The sequence below is a fragment of the Elaeis guineensis genome, chromosome 1 (assembly GCF_000442705.2).
Source record: "Elaeis guineensis isolate ETL-2024a chromosome 1, EG11, whole genome shotgun sequence".
NCBI classification, from domain to species: Eukaryota; Viridiplantae; Streptophyta; class Magnoliopsida; order Arecales; family Arecaceae; genus Elaeis; species Elaeis guineensis.
Window position 1 is genome coordinate 106,930,805 of NC_025993.2, and position 20,019 is coordinate 106,950,823.

Here is a 20,019-nt window from a genome sequence, read left to right on the forward strand (position 1 = left end):
GGATGGAAAAATTATAAAAAGTTCCGTAAAGGGTTAATTAACCATTTACAGTCCGTATGTTATGGGTTCCGCAAAAAGTCGCCGACTTTGGTAGATCCTGAAGGGCCAGGAATATAACGTATTTACCGGTTCCAAAGTTGAACTACCGAAAAGCTAGTGAAATAAGGCTATTCCCAGTTTTGATCGAGGGGTTTCGAAATCTTTGTTAGGGTATCATCACCAGAGGAACTTGCTCGACGCTGGCGAACTTGGGACTGCAGGTCCCGTTGTCCCATCCTTTGTCCTCCTCCTCCGGCGGCAATGGCTCGGAACGAGGAGAAGGCCCAGTCGATGCTGAACCGTTTCATCGCGATGAAGCAGGAGGAGAAGCGGAAGCCCAAGGAGCGCCGGCCTCATCTCGCCGCCGAGTGCCGCGACCTGGCCGATGCCCACCGATGGCGCTCCGAGATCCTCCGCGAGATCGGCATCAAGGTCGCCGAAATCCAGAACGAGGACCTCGGCGAGCACCGCCTCCGCGACGTGAACGATGAGATCAACAAGCTCCTCCGCGAGCGCGTCCACTGGGAGCGCCGCATCGTGGAGCTTGGGGTCCCAACTACATCAAGAACTTCGCCAAGATGACCGACCTCGAGGGCTACACCGTCGACGTCCCCAACCCCAGCGGCCGCGGCCCCAGGTTCCGCTACTTCGGCGCGGCCAAGAAGCTCCCGGGCGTCCGCGAGCTCTTTGAGAAGCCCCTCCGAGATCAAGAAGCGCCGCTCCCGCTACGACATCGACAAGCGCATCGACGCCAGCTACTAAGGCTACCGCGATGACGAGGACGGCAGCCTGGAGAAATTGGAGGGCCGCGACGAGGGAGAAGGAGGTGGCCGAGTGGCGGAGGATGGAGCAGATCAGGAGGGAGGCAAGGAAGGCGGTGAAGAGCGTGGAGGTGGCGAGCGTGGGGACCGCTACACCGGCCTCGGGGATACTGTTCGAGGGAGTCGAGGATGTCGTGGAGGAGGAGAGGAGGATGGAGAGGGAGGAAAGGGAGAGGAGCAAGAAGAAGGAGTTTGTGGCCCACGTGCCGCTCCCGGATGAGAAGGAGATCAAGAGGATGGTCCTTGAGAAGAAGACGGAGATGCTGGGCATGTACACGAGCGATCTGCTGTTGGAGGAGCAGCTCGAGGCCAAGGCCATGCTCATTGTTCAGAGGTAGTGTCTACTTTTCTTTTAGGGGGAAAAAAAAATCTTATAGATCAATGTGGTTGATCTTCTCTGAGTTATTGCTGTTTCTTGATGATAGAAATTTTTTCGATCAGTGTGAAGTAGTTTTTCTGTCAAATTTTGTTATGATCGCATTTTATAAAAGAAAAAAATTAATGGTTGCCTGATGTATTGATTTTCATCAATTTTTTTTTTTTTCGTTTTCATTTTCTTCATATGGTTGGTCTTGTACATTGGCGATCAGGACTTCTATAAACATTAGTTACTATTGGTTTTATTTTATCTTTTTTACATATGAAATTTAGGTCAATTTGTATGTCAACTTGTTTTTTCATTGAAATCAATTCAAATCATTGTTATATTGTGCTCTGAAAATTCTGTCGAAGTTAATCTTTTTTAAAACATGAACTAAATGATTTAATATTTCATTTCTTTTTGGGGGAGTTTGCGTTTTGCAACTGGTTGGATCTTTACATTCTTTATACAGTGGAGCAATCATTATGGTAATTGAGTTGTGTTTGAATGTTTTGTAAATATTATAATAGTCATGCTTGGTGATGTCCATGCCTACACTCTTGAGGTTATCAATTCTCTAATCAATCAAGCAAGTTTTTCTGTCTATTAGTGGACAAAATAGTATTGTTCTTGGGTGTTGTTAGGTTTGTTAATGGTGTGATTCTGAGATTTGGTTATCAAGCTTTCTGTGAGAGAGAGGGGGGTGTGGGTTATGTGTTGCTAGACTTGTGCTTGAAGATCAAGTAGGATATATTTTATTGTTATCGATCAGTTTGTTGTATAGTTTTTAGTGGGCTGTTAGTAGATTAACTAGGGTATAATTTTAGTGTTGCTGACCTGTTTGTTGTATTCTTTTTAGTGATTTTCGGTACTTTATTCGCTCTATCTTTTGGATTTTTTGGTTGATTGGAATGAAGATAGAGGATGCCTGAATAATTATCTACACTTGACTTGCCCACTCCTATAGGTCAATTATTGATATGGGGGACATCAATCCTAAGGAAGCTAGGAGCAACCCCTTTTGTTAAATAATAACATCCAGGAGAAAAACAAGTAAAACTATTTAGTAGGTTCATGTTCCTCTAACAATTAGAGTTGTTTGTTCTGAATTTCATGTTTGCTCACTAGACCTTTTTAACTTGTTGATTATCTAACTTTGTCCCTAATCTTCATCATTATCATCCAATCCTTCTCCTGCTACATTGGGGTCAACAATGTAGCATGACTCTAAATCAAGAGGATTTTGCAGAAGGATTAAGCAGATATTTAAATCAATGTCCAGTATCAATCTGATGTGAATGATTTAAGAATTTGGTTTATCTATTGGCTGAGTCCACTTTAGACAAGATAGGAACAATGCTGTAACACCAGGAAAGCCAGTTTGCAGGGATACCTTTCTGGTCACAGTTTAAGCTTGTGCAACCATCTTGCAGTTTGCAAAGTTTTGCAGTTGGAAGTGTCTAGAAAATGAGAGTAGATAAAAAGTTTTGATCTGGGCTCTGTATATGATCACTGACGTTCATATCATTATTTAGTGTTAGCTTGAGGGACCCCTCCAACCATAAGCTACTTATCTGAAACAACTAGCTTATCATTTTTTACTTTTTTGTAACATGTTCAATTGCCATCTAATTTTAAAGAATTGGTTATGGAAGAACATTTGCAGTTACTTTTATGCACAGTTAAACATAGCATGAGAATGAATATGTGGTCTTCAAGTACCAAAAGAAAGGATTTAACATGCAGACAGCGAGCAACAAGTTATTATAGAGAGAAATAAAGACTCCAATTGCATTCTTAAATGAAAACATTTAGCTGACCTAATCAAGTCTAGCTACCTTATGAAGTTTCTATGACATCAGAAATATGGAGGCAATGCTGAGTAGATTGTAGCAACATTATGTGCGGCAGTGGAGAGTGATGAGATAGAGTTGATGCCTTGGCAAAATTCTGTCTAATGTGCTAATAATTAATGGTATTGCATATACATGATCATCTTATGACACTTCATGCAGTGGCTATGCAGTTATTTTCTGATGCTTGGACTGTATGTGTCATGTTTGAGATTCCATGCTTGTGAGTTGTGTGGCATCTCTTCCAGGTTGAAGCTGATGGATGCATGATCAATCTTTCGTGGTCAAACTATTACTTGAACTGACTGAAAGTTCTCTGATGTGGTTTGGACTCATAATTGGAGATTTGATGGGGACACCAAGATTTTTATATTATTAATTTCTTAGACATGCTTTTATGCTCTGCATGCCATTATGCATGGACCATATTGTCATGTCACCCTTTTATGCACTTATATAGTTGGTAGTTCCTTTATCGTGAATGGTCAATATACTTTCAAAATCTTCCATCATAATCAATGTGCATCAGGAAAATAAGATGCCTAGTGGTTGTTGACAAAAAATACTTTTAATCATTTTGTGTATAGTCTTTTAAGTGCTAGAGATGATAAATCTAATTTGTTTTGTTGCAAAGAACTCGCATATTAATTCATTAATTCAATAAAAGAAAAAAAAAAGAAGAAAAGACTCCACATCTCATGGCCAAAGGTTCATCATGATATCTAAAAAAACCAAAATTTCTTAAACAAGTCTTTGGAAAAGTTAATATCTTATTATTACATTGCTACTTTAATCGATATTCTAATTACTCTTTTGATTAATATAATATTGTCATTGGTTAAATATATTATATCACTTTTTTCCTACTAGCTTTTGTTGCTTTCATGATTGAAGCTAACCAGGTTTTGGTCTTCTGTCAGGTAATTTTTTGTTAGTGTTGGGTTAAAATATAGTGCAGAAGCTTCTGTTTCAAGGAGGGGGGATATTCAAAGTCTTGCAAGGCTTTTGACTGAAAATTGATGTAGTAAAAGGAGCGGACAACAGGCATTGACAGATTATAGACTAAAAAAAAAAGTTAGGATTAAAGAAAAAACAAATAGGGCTTTAGAAAATATAAGAACTTTGTAGTTTATTAATAAAAACGATGATAAAGATAACTGCAAACCTATGTTACAGCACTTAAATATTAGAATTAACAATATTTCTTTTGATCCCAATCCTAGATTAACTATTTTAAATCCTGGTCATTGAAAACTATTAAAATAGACTCTGAGCTACAGTACCCGTGAACTGTAACGGCACTATAATAATCCGTAAATAGTAATTCACAACAGTAAAATAACAATTAAAATAAATAATCTATTTAAAGTTTAACGCTAAGCTTCTGCATCATTCTCCTCGGCTTGAAAAACTCGACTCCGATAAGAAAGCTTTTAAAGTTTCAACATACATCTCTGGATTAATCTTCTTCAACTTATCTTCAGCAATCTAAAGCACTCTCACTAGCTGGTTTACCCAACCACTTCATCAAGAATCTTCTATATTGGTTACCCCTTCGAGACTTGACTTCTTTGACATGCAAAACATCTTCAATAACCTCAACCGAACCCTTAGAATACTGTTGAATCAGATCTGAAACTTCCGCCACTTTTTCATTAAAACCTTCAAATGGATATAAATCTGAAACATTAGACTGATTTGCAGATCTACTGGCAACTCAATTAAATAAGTATTTGAGCTTATTTTCTTCAACATTTTGCAAGGTCCAAACTTTCTTGACTTGAGTTTGTGATAAGTACCTTTAGAAAACCTCTCTTACATCAATGCATAGGATCCAAGTCTCCTTCCTCAAATTTTTTGACACGACGATGTTGATTGGCTGCATTCGCATGTCTTATTGTTGGTTTTTAGTGTAGCTTTTATCTCGTGAACTCATCGAATGTGATCCGCAATTACCGCTCCATCATCCCTAATCCTTGCTCCTAATGGCAAAGGAACTAAATCAAGCATAAATTGATGATGCAGGAGCTTAGGATTAAACTTTAAATAGATTATTTATTTTAATTGCTGTTTTACTTGAGCAAATTATTGTTCACGGGTTATGGTAGTGCCATTACTGTTCACGGATACTCTAGTTCCGGATTTATTTTAATAGTTTTTAATAGCTAGGATTTAAAGTAGTTAATCTAGGGTTGGAATTAAAAAAAATATTTGTAACTATCGTATTTAAGTGCTATAACATAGGTTTGCAGTCATCTTTATCATTGTTTTTATCAATAAACTTCAGAATCTTGAGGTTTTTCTAAAATCCTATTTGTTCCTTCTTTAATCCTAACATTTTTTTCTAGCCTATAATCTGTCAATACCTATTGTATCTCTCCTTTTATTGCATCAATTTTGGTAGCAAGCAAAAAGCATAGAAAGATCCTGGTTTCTTTTCAGAGATTTCGTGAATTCAGTATGTTGTCATTAATCCATATGCAGCCTCTTGATGAATTGTTTCTGCAGCATTAAGATCAAGTGATATGTAAATAAGAGGGCAATGGATAAGGTCGGAATATGCAGTCGGAGGTACAAGTGAGGATGGACGAGGCTCATCCAGAATCAACCATTGTAATATATAAACACTGTCCAACCTCTTCCGGCATGCTAGTCTTGAACAGATCAGCAGGATGTAACATCCATGTTTTTTTTTTGCCCCATTCAGCTTGGAAGCTTGAGTTTGACAGCTGAGAAGGTTTCGGAAAGAACCTTCCTGTAAACGCAAACTTCTCTACATCATTGCGAGCGTGTTCTTCATTTTATTTTCGTCAGTTTTTGTATAGAGATAAATGTGGTTAAATGCTAGTATTTTATGTTCAACAGTTTTAACATTCCGTCGTCTGAACTTTAAATAGCTCTCTATTCAGACAGGCAATGAGGAGACTCGCCTATTATCTTTATTCAAAAATATGTTATCCGTATTGTGCCTCTCAACTGCAAGAACTGTTGATTGGAATGACAGAAAACACTGGTGACCTGTTGGCTGATGCTAAACATATCCAGGAATAAAAGCTGCTTGTTTGCATAATTAAAAACTTGAGCCCAGTAGCTGTTATTAATCTTAGTTGCACGTACACGACCATCTCGCCTCTTTTGCTCAAGGCATCATGCATGGGTTAGTTTCAGCATCAGGTTGTTTATGAGTTTATAGTTTACCGTGATTGTTCAACTTTAGACTCCTATTTACTTGCATTGAATGCTATGGTCCTGTTGCTGTCGTTTTTATCCGTTAAATGCAGGCCCCGGTCCAGGTCCAGGTCCAGCTGTCCCTCAAGAAATAAGCGAATAAAAAAATTAGTGGTGTCGGCGTCTATAACGTTATCTTCTCGAGAGAAGATATCCACACATTGGACGGCTCCATGTGCCTGCGTCTTAAACGAGAAAAGCCTTAGCCTGTGGAGGCTGTGTTTGTGAATCTTAGACATCTGCGGCCGGTGGACCCAGTCTTTTGGAACTCAACATTCAGTAGCTCTACCACATGATCCTGAAGCCCTTGGAGTCATCTTTGGTCCACAAAAGTTTCTTTATGGTTGGAGAACCATGGCTGCTTTGTTCCTCCGGCCACCGTTTTCTTGCCACGATGTTGCACGGGTGAGGCACTTGGAGGTGAACCGATCCGCCCAACTGGGAATCAAGAGTCTCATATGCAGAGAATACCCATCAGGGAAGAGACCAAAGTTAGCCTTTGCTTCAGCAGCAACAGCACCAGCTGCTGGACTACTGGATGATGCCAATGGCAAACAAGGGGTAGACAAACAACTCCAAGAAGATTACAAGACAACTGAAGAAATCAGATCGGCACTTTACCAGAAATTAGATGGTAATGTAAATTAGTACAAGGCTTTGGTTTTGTTTCATGTTGCTCTGCTGTCTAGATATATATTCCATGATAGAACACAAGGGAATATCTATCTCTTTGTTGAAGCAAGATGTGTGATGGCAATGGTGATAATGGATCGTCATGAATTTAAGGTATTAACAGAGGGATTTTTGGAGTCACATCTGCAAAGAAATTGGAGATTGAACGCCTGGTGGAGCTACTGGAGTCCCAAAACCCCACCCCTCAGCCAACTGATCATCTGTTAGATAAGGTATTCCAATTGTTTTGTCATTTTCATGTTTATGACATAGGTAACTAGGTGGAGTTATCCAACTCTTTTATTTTCTTTTAGTATAACTCAAAAGCAGAAATATTAGAACCAAAACCAACAATGTTTGTATGGTTAGTTTTGTTGATCTTTCTTCATCATTCATTTCAAGTTAGTTTTGGTTGCTCCTCATTGTCTTCATTAATCTTTCACCTTGCTTTCCAACACTGATCTGAATGCCTCTTTTTTTCAAGGGCTCATCATCTTTACTTCATGTGCTGATACCAGCATGAAATTCCTAGGTTTATCTGACAAAATCACCCATTGATATTCTTGTCAACCTCGTGTTCCTCTGCACCATGCATAATACATCCGTTCCCAGAATTTTGATTCAAGTAACATCATGAAGTTTATTGTCATTCAAGTTAGTTTCAGAGGCGTCTAATGAACAAATTAACACTCAACAATAACTCTTTGTTTCAATCTTCTGTAATTTTCACAAGCACGTACTAATTAAAATTAGGCACTTCTCCAAGCATCAAGTTTAGATAAGTTTGTGCTCTTAAATAATCCTGTGGTTCCCTGAACAACTAGCTGCTGAAGTAAGAAAAAGCAGACAATTAGTTTCATAAAAGCAATCATTTTCATACCTGAAAATATACTAATACATTGTATGAAGTTGACCTGCTGCTTCTCAGACAGTAGAGTCCTGATTGCTTAGCTGGATTGAAGCTTTTACACAAACTTCCTGTTAAAGGCAGTTTGATGAGATCTTGGATATTTTCCAAAGAAACTAAATACAGATCGTGCAAGTGTACTTGGTCGGGACCCACCCGACAAGCAAGTAGATGGGACTCGTGAACTGAATAGTGGAATTCCTTTTCATATTGAGAGAGTAAATTATTGACTTCATGAATCAACCAGAGGGCCAATTTCTTATTTGAAGTTTAGTCAATTTAATCATATATATGATTGCTTCTGTAATGCATGCTAATATTTGGAAGAAAACTAGGTGGATGGATGCTGGAAGCTTGTTTACAGCACAATTACAATACTCGGAGCTAAGAGAACAAAACTTGGATTGCGCGACTTCATCACTCTTGATGACTTTATCCAGATAATTGATGTTGCAAAGGTGAGATCTGTTTTTCTGTAGAATTTGTAAGCTCATCAAATTAATCCAACAAGAAAAAGACAGCCTGTCATGCACATATGCATGCATACAAAATGCATGGCTGCTTACTTGCCTGCCAATGGGCTCCGCATGTTGGACCCGACTGAAGTTATCACAATAGTATTTCCAGATAGGCTGTCCATTATGTTGCACAGTATATGTTAGTGCTGGTTGCCTCTGTGAAGAACTTATCTAACAAATTTGGGGCATTTATGCAAAAATTAGGAAAATCTTTAAAAGGAGTCCCCCCGCACCCACCAAAAAAAAAAAAAAAGATCTTTAATATATTGAAATTTTACTAGGAAAAATTATTTTTTGCAGTTTTAATTATGTTGTGCCATTTCATTACATGGACAAAGACAAAACCATCCTTATTATCCTCCTAATCGTTTGGGTATATCAATGACCAGATGCAAATCAGTGCTTAAACATTGATGTATTATTTTTATTCAGTACTAAAATGTTATTATCACAGTGCAACACCGCACATGTGCTTACGCACTGTCATGTAAATCAGAGCTAATGGTAATGTTCCAAAATTGGTAGAGGATGTTTACTGTGAAGGACAAATTAAATTGTCTAACGTTATAACAGTGTGAGCAAAAAAAAAAAAAAAGAAAACGTTGTCTTCTGTAGTTATTTCAAATAAATGGAAAATTTAACTTCAGATTCTTAATACTCACAGGAAAAGGCAGTCAATGTGATTAAGTTTAATGTGAGGGCATTCAAGTTGCTGACAGGGCAGCTGACAATTGAGGCATCCTACAAGATTGTGTCCAAAACTGTGAGACAATTCCCACCTTTCAAACTCTAGACATACAAGGAGTTCGTGATCATGAAATTACTTCTCAAGTTCATTGTCGCATCTGTTCTGTCTCAGAGAGTTGACATTAAACTTGAGAATTCAAGCATTACTCCGGATCAGGTAAAACCGTCTACAACTACACCTCAGAGAAATCTTTTCAGATGACTAAAAGCTTTATTCTCCTGACTGATGCTAACATGGGGATACAATAGCTGATGAATCTTTTTCAGAAGAATTATGATCTTCTCCTTGCCATTTTCAATCCAGAGGGTTGGCTGGAAATAACGTATCCTCTCTACAATCTTAAATCTGAAAATACAACACTGCCTATATTCGATCATCTTCTGTTAAGGAGAGGAAAAAAAATGTCGTTCGTTTAATATGGATATTCTTTTGTTCGTTCTTGTCTTCTCTAAATATCATTAGATATGTTGATGACACCATGCGGATTGGGAGGGACGATAAAGGCAACATTTTCATCTTGGAGAGGACAGAGCAGGCAAAAGACTAAGATTGTGAACATTGAGCTCAGTTGCACTTCATCCATGATAGAACAATACCAAAGCATCGCAGAGGAATATTTACAAGGGAAGAATGGAATAGAAAGATGTAGTCTTGGGCATGGTATGGTGGACTTCGAAATTAAACTCATTCATTCAAATTCCCAAATGTTTATTTGTTAACTGTTGCTTGACATTGAGGGGCACAAATACAAAAGAATAGAAGGGAACAATGTCTCTTTAGGGCATGAGCATGGATCCTGTGCAGTGCATTGTATTGTGTAGTGCATCGCACACACCATCTATCGTGCACCATCCATCATGCGATGGATGGCCATGCACGAATGTGAGCCATGCAATGCACATTGTGCATGGCCATCTATTGCATGATGTGTGGTGCACAGAAAATTTTCACTCTAGGGCATCAAGATAGTGTACCACCTTCACTCGAATTCCTAAATATTTATTTGTGTGCGGTTATTTTAATTTAAATATCGTATATCCAGTGGTAGCCTCAAGTAGTAGGCAGCAAAATTGGTAGGTAGCAAAACAGACTCTCAATCTGGTGAGGTGCCTAAACCTCTAAAACAAACCCGCAACACAACGATAACCATGAGACATTGCTCTGGTCCAAGCAATTAGTCTAGAACTTGAGGCCTAGAGATTTTATAGAATAACTAGTTTCGAGCCCACATGCTGTCTGTAGATTCTAAATCATATAATTGATTATTTTTCTCAAAAAATTATTTATGAATAACAACATGATATCCATTCAAATTCCTGATGTCGATCTATATTCTCAACTATATATATATATATATATATATATATATATATAAAAGTGGGCTTTAATTGCAAGCATACAATAATATCATGCTTTCATAATAGAATTTAATGCATATAAGTAGACTTCAATGCACTCTTTTAATGATATAATACTAGATAGAATAGTCAAAGACACAACATATTGAAAATTGATGTAATCTAGATGGCAGTTTCAATTGCTAATAGATTTTCTCTCAATTTCTGTTTATATATATATATATATATATATATATATTAGCTTCTTTGGCACCTTAAAATGACAAAACATTAGACCGAAGCACCTTATCACACCCAAGGGGAATCAAATGCCCCTTGGACACAAGGCATACAAGACCCCTTATCGGAGGGAGCTTTATGGCTGCAGATATCACAGATACTGACAAAAAATTGTGGTTAGAGCCAAATTAAAAAGATTTAGAAACAGTAATAACCCAATCTGATTATACAATTTAAACTCATTCAACTGATCAACAGTTATAGCAAGGATTCTTCAAACCATCAACATAATTATCACATAAAATAGCAGATATTCATATCCGTTTCCAACCTAACATTTTGGTTGTCATCCAGAAGCAAAAAAAGGCTGTATCACAAAATCCACAACAGTCAGTATTGGACACATAAAGTCCACCTCTGCTCTGACCATTGACCTAATTCTACAGCTTGATCATGCTGTCCTCAGAGGCGGAGAAGCCAGTATGACTCCATCTCCTCTAACAAAAAGAAATGGCACAGTGCGCCTGGTGGTCTGAAAAGAACAGTTGATAAAAAAAATAAGAAATCATGGATTTACGTCAAGAGCTTCAAGATATAGATAAAATAAAACAAATTTTATTTGGCTAACTGCAAGGCTACCATATAATGGCTAGCATTATTTAAACTATATAACCATCCCTACGGTGGCCTGAGTACTTGTTGCGCAGGTTTACAGAATAATAGCCATAGCTTCCTTCTGAACAGACACCTTTATCATCCAGCAAAACTACAGGATGTATGGAGACAGATGACTGTTCACAATTCAAGCTGGTATTGTTAGCCATATTGCTTGCAAGTCATGATGCTTTTTGTATTCTGATAAAATTGAAAAAAAATTTTTGTTAGGTGCTGAATAATCTTGGTGTCTGACTCCAGCATTTGTTCCAAAGATGAAGTAACCAAGGTGGATGGTGTTTCAATAGCTATTTCCTTCTCCACTGAGTATTGACCTGTTCTATGATATGTAGTCCAAGTATTTCCATACAACACATACATCAATCTAAAGCAGATCATGAAGGGCCTAAAATTTAACACTTTAAGCATTAATTTGGATCAACCTTGTTAGGATTAGTTTCTAACTGGATTCAGTTTAAGCAATATGAAAACAACTGGAATGTTTCATAAACATGGAGCAAAAGTATTTCTATACAATCACACACATATACCTATAGCACATCATGGAATCACACACATATACCTATAGCACATCATGGACCTAGACATCAACTATTAAAGCACTAGTTTGGACCAACCTTGTCGGGACTATTGTCTAACTGTGCTAAGTTTAAACAATCTTAAAATGGCTGGAACATCTCATAAACTTGATCCTGGACCCATGACATTTAGTTGATTGACAAAGTTCATTGAAAAGAAGGACAACAAAGATAAGAATGGTAGAAAACATCAATAAAACTAAAGAAAAGGGATCAGAGTAGGTTTTACAAAGATCGATACCAGTGACTATTCCAATACACTACTATGAACAGTTATTTCTCATGACAAAGTCAGCTTCACAAAGTCAAAAATTTATCGAGGCAAAAAAACTTTGGAAACAAAAGTTGATTTTCCTTACCCTAACAATTTCTTCATAAGTTTCATCATCAATCTCTACAGTAGTAATTATTTCTTCAACATCCCCAAGTATCATATTCAGGTGCTGATCATAAGCCTGAAAACAGAGGACAAATCAATGTCTGCACACTGCTAACTTGAGACGAAATAGATATTAGGTCACAATCCAGTTAGAGTCAATAAGCAAATGGAAGTTGAATATGACCAAAGCAAAGACAACCTTTTGAATTATTCTAACATGCCAAGATACTTCTCTAAATTTCTTTAGAATTTCTGGCAGTCCATACAACAAAGCAATTGTGGCTTAATCAATATGTGAAAATAAACAGTGGATATAAAATTTAAGTCAAATATTTAGAATGAGGAGAGATTTTGAATGTCAGTGATGTTTCCTTAAAGATGCCACAATAAGGTTTCAGCAAATTTTATCTGGATGGAACTTCACTGCAAATATGTAGGATTTGTTGCACATAGATGCCATGGCATAATAACATCTTCATAAATCATCTGACATTGACATGGAAAACACAATATTTTCATTTCACATTTTTAAACTGGATGTAGAGGGGAAAAGAAGCACAGCTGAGTACAAAATTAATATGCTATTAGCAATTTATCAAGAAGTGTTTGTGGAAGCTAGGTGCTTAGATAATGCAATTCTCACTTAAGCATATTAAAAGAAAAATATCCATCAAATCTAGTTCTTTTTCTATTTAGTTAGTGAGTTTGACTATCATGCGTTTGACAGTTGCTCAAATTTTAGGGAAATAAATGAATATAATTATATAAGTGTGCTGTGTGTGCAATTGGTGCCTTGCAATAAATTAGCCAATATACTTTTCTCTCATGCCTTTTTTCATTCATGTTCGAAATTCTAACGTTCTAAGCATAAAGGAACCATGCGAACGCATTCTGTGAAAAAACTAATTCATTCAGACCAACATGAGATCCAAATCCAGCACTGCCAGAATTCATATTATATATTTGAAGCAGGTTGACCTTCTTGCTTCTCTCATGGCACTAATTTCCTAAAATGGCGATCTCATTATCACCTATCCTAGCGAAACCATTCATCAGAGCTGCCACTAACGACAAATTACGGAGGCATATTTTCAAAATATGTATGTCTAGAGCCTTGGAAATAGGGGCATGGTTTGGTAATACATACATGTATATACATAATGCTAAACAGAGGTAACACTTAAAGAAGAAGGAAGAAAAAAAGGTAGTCATTGTAAGACTTCTGCATTCCTGTAATAATTATAGCTAATACTAGTTTTTACATCAGCATATTAAGGATATATTTGAGAGGGGTGGATGATTAACTACCAGATTCCCAATCTTTACATTGTCTGGAACACCTGGTAGATTACCTCTGCTGGTTACTTCCTCAACATATAGTGAACTCAACCTGTATAATGTATAGAGTTAGAGGAGATTTGAGTTGAAGAGATACACTAAGCTGACTAAGTTTCTTTTGTGGACTCCCTGTAACTGTTTTTGCTTCTCCATTATCGCAAGAAATTAAGGTGTCCTCAATGTACTCATGCTCCATAGCTGGTGTGGTATTCAAACCATGGCAAGCGTTTATCCACTCTGCTTTCCCTAATTCCTCATGATTTAATCAAGACTGTGTTGTTTATGTTTCATTAAGACATGCTAGCGTCCTGTTGCAATCAACATGATTCACGAAGACTGTATTGGCTTACCCCAGAGGAGTTTCCGTTGACAACTCTCAATCTTAGGTTTGGTTCGGTTTCGACAATTCCGAGCAGCCTCTCCATACTATCATCAAAAGGTCTTCCTTTTAACAAAATACTACTTTTTTTCTCTCAGGATCTTGCTACATTATTGCCTCAAGAAACCGATTTTACCCGTACTAGGGTTGCAAATCACAGACTTTAAAAAAGTTTTCTTGTTTGCTTCCAGTATGGTCATGTTTACAATCAATTCTATCAACTAAATGAACCAATGGATTGAAACCCTAGAACACCCTATTTCTTATCCCATTAATAAAGAAAAAACGGAGCCAAAGAAATTATTCCACCACCCCCCCGGGAATACTCGGGCAAGTCCATGAACCCATGTACGAAACATACTCTAGATCATGGAGACAAACAATCAAAGGAAAAGGATTTTACGAATTACGGAGAGCTGATTCTAGGGTTTTGGAAGCGAAAAACGAACAGATTTTAGGAAAAGAGATAGGTAAGAGAGGTAAGAAAGAGATTACGTGAAGTTTTCCGCGAAGCTCTCGATCGGAGCGGAGCTTGACATAAATGCGCTCGTCGAGGCTGAGCCTGATGAGGTCCAGCGGCTCCTTCACGGCGCTCTCTTCTTCGCTCGCCATCTCTCTCTATCTCCCGCTCGGCTCGCCGTGTGCCGGGGGAGGTGGAGGGAGAGTTTTAATCTAACGGGAGGCATATAATTGTAATCAAGCTACACAGCTTCTCCGACTTCCATTTGGATCCGAATTTAAAAAAAAAAAAAAAAAAACAGTTATAAACGACAATACAACAAAAATTGCCTGGAGGCAATTAGGACGATATCGGTTGTTCAAAGGAAGATTTTGTGAGCGAAGTCTCAGTATTTATTCTAGCGGCAAAATAACATGAGCTTAATCAAAATTCTGAACTATTAGGTGATTTTCAATTTTATCAAGAATTTTAATTTAGTGTGCCATCCAACTTTTAAAAATTAATTCAATTCAAATGCGACTATGAATTTTGTTCTATTGTCGTTATGAAATTAGGGTGATGTGGAAAGAAAGTCCTGTAGTTCTTCTCCTATTTTTTTTCTCATTTTTTTTATTAGGATTTTACTTTTCTAAATTCATTCCATGCTCCCCATTTGGTGATTGGAGATTAACTTTGACTGCAAGACATACAACAACAAGTATAAGAAAAAGAGAGAAAAAAGTTGGATGAGATGGCAACTAGGAGAGTTCGGATGACATAGAGATAGATATCTTAGGATCATATTCTCCAATGTAGCAAAGTTTTGGGATTACATACAGACATAACAAAAACAAATTTTTTTGATCACTTTCTGCTCGAAGTCACTAATAATATTTGATATTAAATTAATTTTTTATTTTTTTTTTGGACTATGAAATTTGGGATGAAAGGATTATGGATTATGAAAAAAATTTAAATGAAACCCTAATATAAGATAAAGAAATCATCTATGTCACTGAAATGGGGGACTGATCATCACATACAATTGTTTCTCACCGGAAGAAAACCCACCACTCTCATAAGCGTTGCCAATATTTGATCGAGAATTGGGCAGAAATTAAAATTCAAGATCCTTAATGAAAGACAAAAATAGAAAATAAAACTTTGTTCACATCATCTTCTGCTACATTAGTATATCACATGACACCACATGATAATTCTATCACGACAGCTAGATGGAATTCATAGCTAAGGTACGAATTAAAGTAATTTAAAAGCTAGATGGTCTGACTACGGTATTACATTAAATTAAGGTGTCGGATGAAATTGAAAACATCCAAATAATTCATGCTTTTTTTCGTGATCAAGCCAATGATATATTGTAAAGAGAATTTTATTTTGGGCCTAGCTTGGCCTTTATTTTGCTCTTCATTATTGCCTGGTGATGGAGATTTACATGCAGGGGGCCCTCTGCTGCGGTCACTAAGTGGGTTAACAAGCCATCTGTTCAAGGAGGTGGAGCTCTTCCTTTGTTGAAGGATACCAAAGCATGGTGGAGAACCTTGAATACTTCTGTGGCAACTCATTTTTATGGTGAAGGCAATCTCCCAGCGGACTGGCTGGCTAAGCAGGTGCTTCAAGGGGATCTCTTTCTCCAGCACGGTGATGCTTTTTATCCGGATTTGTTTTGAATTTTGCAGGCGGATGGCTACGGAGTTGGATATATTAGGCATAGTTAACTCTTTCTGTTTTTCATTTGAAGTTCACTGGATGTATCAAAAAATAAAAATAAAAATAAAAATAGTTTTATTTTTCCCTCCGCTGAAGAGTGTTGCGTGGTAGTTTAACTAGCAACCAACCTAGCTAGTAGTGGGTTGTGATAAAGCCTGACAGTAGTCTTCAAGAGATTGAAGAGCTTTCTCTAAATTTTGAATACACAATTACAATATAATAAATAGAAAGCCATTAATTTCAAGAAAAAAAAAAAAAAGAGAACTAAGAAAACCTCATTCATGATCGGACTCCATAATTATATATACACAATCTGACAATCACATTGGCGTGTGGTTGGGATATGGGTTGTTATTGGCTACTCCATCAAGAGTTTGGCCAAGCTACTCCATCAAGAGTTTGGCCAAGTAGATAACTCTTACCCACAGTAGGATAATTTGTTAAAATAAATTTACTACAAGTGTTATTAGAAAACAATGCCATGCCCCCTTTTTTTAATGGCTGAAAGCCACCTTTTTCCAAGAGTGCACCACCCCTGGATTCGTTTCAATGCATGAGAACCAGTTTTTGTTCCCACGAGGCTTTTTTTCTTGTGCCCGTGGGGTCATATGGTCCCAAAGCGTGGCGCTCCACCGAGGGGCCGGCGCTCCACCGAGGGGCCAACGCTCCCTCATGCATTGTATCGAAACCAACTCCCCTCCTAAGTCCTTCCTCTGCGTCACCAATGCCGGTAGGTGGTTTCCTTGGATTCTAAAATCCCACGCTTCCCTGCAATCTCTCCTTCAACAAAAAAAATTAGAGAAAAACTCCACTTTCTCTTCCACAGAACGTCGCCTGGGCTTCTCATGCTGGCATTTGATTTCCATCCAGGTAAGTCCGATAAGCATCTGTCTGCAAGTCAAATTTGATTACCTTGGCTTTCATTTTGTGTTTTACTTGGAGTTTGGATCTTGTTATCTATAGAGAAATCTGAAGCTGGACTCGAAATTTCTGGTGGTTATTAGTTTTCCAGATAAATGAAGAAGATTTGGTTGGGAGATTTTATCTCTTGTTTCGCTTAAGTTTGAGATTTTTATGATTTTCTCGTACTATCTTAGTTCTTTTTATGGTTTTTTTTTTTGACCAAAGATTCGAGTAGGTTATGTTGAGATTCTGAGACTGTTGTGGAGAAACTAGCTGGAGCTTCAGAAAGGTGGAACCTTTGGATTCGAGAATTTTGACCAGCTTCTGAAGGTTTCGCTCTGAAGTTAAAGCTCCGATTTTTCTTTTCTTCCATAAAGCAGTCTAATTTAAGATTGCCAAAGGAAGAAAAGTAGTTATTTAACAATTTGAGCCAATCTGATCTTTTGTTCCATGACAGCTGATTGAAGGAAAGTAACCAAGAAGTATGTGATCAAAGTTTGTTGCTGGGAAAAACAGCTTCTCAACTAAGAAAGTTTTCAATTTTTCAATGTAAAACCGAAGAATTTTAGCTCTTAAAAGGAGGGCGGTAAGACTCCTGCCACTGCAAGGTCCAGGGAAGATCAGATGTATGCAATATTCTATGTGTAAAAAGATGCTGTTTTCTATCTGAAACTTTAACCCCGCAGATTCCATTAGAACTTCTGTTCAGCACAATAGATGGAGGGAAATTTACCAACTGCTAACATGATACCTGCTTCTTATGGTATTTTGGACTTGCAAGGCTCTGTGCATATGCATCACCAACAGCACCCACAAGCGTCCTTTGGTCACCACCAGCAACAGCCAAGCAGCACCCAATTACATCAGAGCTTGATGGTTCACCCACCAATGCATGAAGTTTTCCCCTTGACTGCCAACCACATGAAGGATGTTAAAACCTCCATGAGTGATGATGGTGATCAGAGCTTGGCTGAGGACAGAGTCAATGATCAGGATGATGGTGGCAAAGGGAAGAAGGGCACTCCATGGCAGCGGATGAAGTGGACCGGTCGAATGGTTAGGCTATTGATAACTGCAGTTTCCTATGTAGGAGACGATGCCATCTCAGAATATAACAATGATGGGAGGAGAAAAAGTGCAGTATTGCAGAAGAAGAGGAAGTGGAAGTGTATATCAAAAGTGATGACAGAGAGGGGCTGTTATGTTTCTCCTCAGCAGTGTGAAGACAAGTTCAATGATCTCAACAAGAGATATAAAAGGCTGGTAGATATTCTTGGAAGGGGCACAGCTTGCAAGGTGGTGGAGAATCCAGCTCTATTGGACCAAATGAAGCACATATCTGATAAGCTGAAGGATGATGTGAAGAAGATTTTGAGTTCAAAGCATCTATTCTACGAGGAGATGTGCTCGTATCATAATGCAAATCGGTTAAATTTACCTCACGATCCAGCGCTTCAACGGTCTTTGCAGCTGGCTCTGAGAAGTAGAGATGAGCATGGTACAAGGAGGGCTGTCCATGGAAATAATGATGAAGATGGTCAAGGTACCGACGATGAGAAGGATCATGCTCCAGAGCATACTACATTGCATAGCGATGTTGGGGGATCATGCTTTCCGAAAAGGATGAAGCATTTGGTGGACCATGAAGAAGTGAGTTTTGGAAGCCCTTCAGGGTTACAGGACTGTATAAGAAGGCCTCATCCCCAAGACACGTCTGTAGATATGAAGCAAGTATTCCCAGAAGGATCTACTGTTACTTGGGTGCAGAAGCACTCTAAGAATTTTCCTTCACTTCAGCTGGAAGAGCGAACCCATAATATTAAACTCCAGATGTTGGAGCTTGAAAGGCAAAGCTTCAAGTGGCAACAACTTAGTAAGAAGAAAGACAGAGAACTGAACAAGATGAGAATGGAGAATGAAAGGATGAAGCTTGAGAATGAAAGGCTGGCATTGGAGTTGAAGCGCAGGGAGTTTGAGGTTGATCTTAATTTGAAGAGCAGTCAGTGATGCATGGAATTCAAGCTTCAGATATGGTAAGCCGTAGCCTATAACTGAAGTGCTTCCTAGACGAAGTCCTTTTGTATTTCTCAAAACTGTGTATGATAATAGGATTGTTTTCTGTTAAACTTGTAGACATGTGCCATGCAATTAACCCTTTATTTGCTTGTCAGATGAGCATCACAGTGTTTCTACCTCAAATTTCACAGTTAGAATGATCGCTGTTCTGCATGCAAAATGAATATGATCTTGGATTTGTTACTTCTTTTACTGGCTTTCTTCACATTTTCATCACAGCTTATGTATGCAGATGTGTAGTGACGCAGACATGACCTTAATTGCCAAAACTGGAGGAGATGCATGTATGGAAAGTGAATGTTTTAGAAATACTTTTAGAAAGTGCTTAGGAAATGACTGAGAGTTTGAAATTGTGGGAAATGCTGACGCAGGGGCATTATCATTACTTTATATGCTGAAATTAATTAAAATAGGGTTCAATTATATGGGGCCCATATTACTCCTTAAAACTTCGCAAACAGGATTTTAAATATTATGATCATGTTAAGTGTGTAACCTCCTATTTAGACATATTTGGATCACATTGTTTCCACAGAGAGGCGATCAAATATGACCTAAAACACACCAGTGTGGGAGAATTATTATTTTTGACATTTTGGAATGCATAATCATGAAGTGTAGTTTGATAACTAGCGGTTATTATTTTTTTTAATATCATTGGTATAATGTAACAAAGATGAGTCTATTAACAACCAATTGGAATTGTATCAATCAAAGATTATCTTTATGATGTTCTCCTTGCCTTGCCTTATTCATCGCCACAAAAACTTCATATAAAATATATCATAGAATTATTA

General features: G+C 37.9%; 3 protein-coding genes and 1 pseudogene across 20 annotated transcripts; 3 read left to right on the forward strand and 1 right to left on the reverse strand.

The window, feature by feature from the left end:
* Nucleotides 1–300: 300 nt before the first annotated feature.
* Nucleotides 301–3,988, forward strand: LOC114913880 (uncharacterized; annotated as a pseudogene).
* LOC105038340 (fibrillin protein 5 homolog) lies at nucleotides 1,040–9,931 on the forward strand. The gene is given in 8 exon segments (XM_073258756.1): nucleotides 1,040–1,194; nucleotides 5,583–6,936; nucleotides 7,089–7,207; nucleotides 8,217–8,339; nucleotides 9,064–9,162; nucleotides 9,259–9,303; nucleotides 9,396–9,469; nucleotides 9,610–9,931. Coding segments are annotated over 7 exon segments (1,164 nt in total). The 5' UTR covers nucleotides 1,040–1,194; nucleotides 5,583–6,317; the 3' UTR covers nucleotides 9,695–9,931.
* On the forward strand, nucleotides 9,668–19,324 carry LOC105038344 (uncharacterized). 18 transcript variants are annotated; one of them, XM_073258748.1, is made up of 7 exons: nucleotides 9,670–9,807; nucleotides 11,610–11,667; nucleotides 15,975–16,973; nucleotides 17,070–17,113; nucleotides 17,207–17,273; nucleotides 17,372–17,476; nucleotides 17,604–19,324. In XM_073258748.1, the coding sequence occupies exon 7, from the start codon at nucleotides 17,864–17,866 to the stop codon at nucleotides 19,151–19,153; it is 1,290 nt and encodes a 429-aa protein (XP_073114849.1). In that variant the 5' UTR covers nucleotides 9,670–9,807; nucleotides 11,610–11,667; nucleotides 15,975–16,973; nucleotides 17,070–17,113; nucleotides 17,207–17,273; nucleotides 17,372–17,476; nucleotides 17,604–17,863; the 3' UTR covers nucleotides 19,154–19,324. The 18 variants fall into 18 exon arrangements, with proteins under 18 accessions (XP_073114842.1, XP_073114849.1, XP_010912423.1 ...); XM_010914121.4 differs by having other exon boundaries at nucleotides 15,975–17,113; XM_073258747.1 differs by having other exon boundaries at nucleotides 17,207–17,476.
* Nucleotides 10,902–14,810, reverse strand: LOC105038339 (sm-like protein LSM3B). Its single transcript, XM_010914110.3, has 3 exons — nucleotides 14,569–14,810; nucleotides 12,337–12,432; nucleotides 10,902–11,256 (listed from the first exon to the last, which is right to left on the reverse strand). Exons 1-3 carry the CDS (start codon nucleotides 14,683–14,685, stop codon nucleotides 11,176–11,178), a joined length of 294 nt encoding a protein of 97 aa, XP_010912412.1. The 5' UTR covers nucleotides 14,686–14,810; the 3' UTR covers nucleotides 10,902–11,175.
* Nucleotides 19,325–20,019: the final 695 nt, after the last annotated feature.